Source organism: Phaethon lepturus, unplaced genomic scaffold (genome assembly GCF_000687285.1).
Source record: "Phaethon lepturus isolate BGI_N335 unplaced genomic scaffold, ASM68728v1 scaffold35227, whole genome shotgun sequence".
In the NCBI taxonomy this organism is placed as follows: domain Eukaryota; kingdom Metazoa; phylum Chordata; class Aves; order Phaethontiformes; family Phaethontidae; genus Phaethon; species Phaethon lepturus.
This window is the reverse complement of record NW_010553137.1, coordinates 4,361-7,967: the sequence shown is the minus strand read 5'-3', so window position 1 is coordinate 7,967 and position 3,607 is coordinate 4,361. Positions and strand designations below refer to the sequence as shown.

The 3,607-nt window shown below is 47.0% G+C and overlaps 1 protein-coding gene across 1 annotated transcript in view; it reads left to right on the top strand.

The window, feature by feature from the left end:
- The first annotated feature begins 691 nt into the window (after nucleotides 1–691).
- TMEM39B (transmembrane protein 39B) overlaps nucleotides 692–3,607 on the top strand; it is a 6,789-nt gene continuing 3,873 nt past the window's right edge. The window contains exons 1-3 of the mRNA XM_010291460.1: nucleotides 692–823; nucleotides 2,722–2,946; nucleotides 3,244–3,327. Coding sequence (XP_010289762.1) covers nucleotides 692–823; nucleotides 2,722–2,946; nucleotides 3,244–3,327 — 441 coding nt within the window. The remainder of the gene's footprint in view (nucleotides 824–2,721; nucleotides 2,947–3,243; nucleotides 3,328–3,607) is intronic.

Sequence of the window (3,607 nt, the reverse complement as noted above, 5' to 3'; positions counted from 1 at the left end):
GAAAAGCTAACTTTGGGCTAACAACCTGATGAGCTCTGTGCCATGCAAACGTACAACAAATGCCCTAAAAATGCTATGTTTTTTCCCCGTCTTAAAGGAGCAAAAAAGGAAAAAGCCTATTTGTGTGCTTTTGCAGTGTCCCTTTAAAAGAGCTGTGAATATTTGACTGCAGCACGAAGTTGGGCAAAAGGGGACCCCAATTTACTGAATCCTTTGGGCAAATTGTTTAGCATCTCCGTAAGTGTATCACTCTGCCTGTAAAACAGGGATAACACCACAGTGATGTAGATTAAATTCCTCGTAAACTGCCTTGGGTTGGGAGAGGCACAAAAAGTTTCTTCCTGCTCCTGTGGAAGCCTGTATACATTAGGCTTTAGACTCTCAATGAATTCACAGCACCTTAACAAGCTGCTGCAAGTCCTAGGAGCGTCAGGAGCTATCTGGGGCCGCATCTATAGCCTGTGGCAAATACAGGAGATGTAGAAAAGGGTTGAGCAAAGTTGCATTATCCTGCTTTGTTCTGCAAGCTAGCAGTGTGAGCAGCAGTTACTGCTGGTCACCAGGGTGTGGTAGGCAGATGAGCCTTAAATTACAAATCTTTTCCTTTCAGTTTTAAGGACTGAAGACATAATCACGCAGTGAACAGCAGAGAAGCCACCTGGAAGAACAACCCTCCGCACCCTCTGTTGTTATGGCAGGGGGAAGGCGGGGCCCTAACCGGACATCCTACTGCCGAAATCCCCTCTGTGAACCCGGGGCTGCTGGCGGCTCCGGCCATTCCACAAGTTCCTCTGTCACGGGTGTGCGCTCACGCACCAGGTACGTCCGGCTTTCCAGATCTTCCCACCTAGCCAGGCCAGCTGCTTCTCTCTCAGGCAGGTGTGAGGCCGCCTGTATCTCCCCATCTTACACACTGCTGGTCTTCCTGTGGCTCAGGGATTTGTTAACTCCTGGTGTCTAGCCGAAATCCTTTTCCTGTATGTGGCAGCATCCATGCTACATGTTGTAATTGGGATAGCTGGGTTCTAATTTGCCCAAGACTGTTAAGTGCTTTATCAGGCTGTGACAGACCTCTAGGAGTGTTCAAAAGCCTTTAGTGACCATTGAATGGAAAGTAAGAATAGGGACAAACTTTTATCCAAAGCCTGACTCTGGAGTTCTGTTTTTTGCATCTCCTATGCCCTGAAGTTTACATCAGGTGAAGTATTTCTGGGATAGAGTTTAGCTAGGTCAGGTGACCTGTAGGCTGCGGGCGGGGTGGTTCAGGTTCTAGCCTAGCTGGTTGATTGCATTTTTGCGATTGAGGTGGAGAAGAAGGGGAAGCGGAGCACTGACAGCAATACATAAGCAGGAGGTGCTTTATGAACTCTCTGCAAAGAAAAAGTTAGATCTATCTTAACATACTCCCTGCTTACGGCCCTGGGCCAAGAAATTTATAGGGATACAGTTATTCAAACAAGTTATTGCAAGGCCACAGAAGGTGGAGCAATCCACGTTGTACATTCTTTGCTGTGAGAGCGCACACAGAGGTCCTTATCACAAGTGGGTAATGTGGTACAAATCCATGCCCCAGCTTACCTCCATGTGGTTTGTCTCTGTAGCCGTACCCTCTGATACCCGTCACCTCCATGGCAGTCCGAGCTGAGGACTCCCAAAGTGCTTTATGCTCTTTACACATACGAGAGCCTTGTTGCTGCTCTTGCAAAAGCACCCTCAGGTCTCGTGTGTCTGTTCAAAGCAGAAGAGGTTTTGTGTTTGTATTTAAAGCCCTTTGCTGGAGGACCAGAACAGGAACTCTTGTTCTGCGTACAGGAACAGTTTATTGGTGGATGTATCAATCCTGAGCAGCTGAATCAGTCTTGTCAGCTTGGGAATCTGGGGGTTTCAGAGAGACAGCTCAGGTTCCTAAAGTTTTCCCTCATGCATGGTCTGATTTTAGGCTGTCGGTTTCTGCTTTAAAAAGCGTGGACTGATCCACCTGTGTCCACCCCTGGGCTAGAAGTCTTTCTGCAGTCACACTCCAAGACTTCTGTGGTTTTGTTTTGGGATTTTCAATAGGAGTTTATGCTCTGTAGTTCCTTTGAAACCCACACCCAGATTCCTTTGACTGTTGTTATTTAGAGATTGCAAATCAGGAGAGAGATATCTAGTATATATTCGTTCCCTTCCCTTTGATTAAAAGGGTTGCTGTCTGGGATTGTGTGCGTGCTCACACAGGAATATGCACCTCTGACTAAACTTGTTTTTCCTCCATAGTTGAATAGAAGTTGAAGAATGAGAAAGGGCTTGTGTTTAATTGCTCTGTATTTCATGTTCAAGCACTCTTAGAAATGTAAATAGCAACTCGAGGCCTAAAAGCTTCCAATTAATTAAGAGGGCCACTGGTTGCCCCTTGAATAGCAAAATACAGCCACAGCTTTTGAACCAGACTCAATGCAGGGGGTTTAATATCAAATGACCTGGTGCTGTAGGCTGGCCTGGCTCCAAATACTTCTTTTGCTGGGCAAATTCCTGCTCACATCTGCCTGTAGCAGTCATTCTAGACATCTTTGGGGTGCTGACGCTTCTGGTTTGTGGCAGCCATTGACCACAATAGTGAGCTTAGGTTTCTCAGTCAATGTTAGACCACTGACTTCTACAGCCTGAGTATGTGGGCCAGAGGGCAGTGCTGTGTTTATCTCAGGGAAGTGACTGCTGGCTTTTGGTTTTCCTTGGTAGGAGCGGGTCAGCGGTTCAGGTACAGGCCTTTCCAGCCCACCTTTGGCAACTCAGACAGTCGTCCCCCTCCGGCACTGTAAGATCCCAGAGCTGCCTGTGGAGAGGAGTGTGCTGTTTGAACTTCAGCTCTTCTTCTGTCATCTCGTTGCTCTCTTTGTCCACTACATCAACATCTACAAAACTGTGTGGTGGTACCCACCCTCCCATCCACCTTCACACACGTCATTGGTAAGCACCAAAGGACAGCTGCTGTCCAGTGATGTTCACAGACTGTCTCTTGGGTCATTAGACATAAAGGTTTCTATATATGTTTGATGCAAACTACGTGTGACACTACAGCCCTGGAGGGTTGCTCATCTGACTCTTATTTGGCAAATTTTGGGCACTGGCTGTCTGCTTGGCATTCTCTTCCGGATCTTGGAAGAGAGAGTCCGAGGAGAAGAGAATAACTTGGGAGCTTCTCTGTTGAATGTGGGTTTCTGCTGCCTGACGGAAAGTGGAATCATTTTGTTTTTGTCACCGCAGAACTTTCATCTTATTGACTTCAACGTGCTGACAGTGACAACAATCGTCCTGGCACGCCGGCTGATCGGTGCTATTGTGAAGGAGGTAAAGTCCCCAAGCGGATCTCAGAACTGTTCTTTCCCCTCAGGCGAAACGTAAAGCTGTGTGTCCCTTTTGCAGTTACAAACCCTTCTGTCCTTTTCTAAAGAACTTTGTGCTATGTCCAAGCCAGAAACCAAGCCATGGCATGCTTTCCGATGGGAAGAACAGAGAACAGAAATGAGCGCTTCAGACCATTGCTTGTGACTCTCTCTGTCCTTCTGTGATTGTTTCTGAATTACTGTCTCAACTAGACTGTGGTAATTCTGCTTTCTTCCTTGTGAAG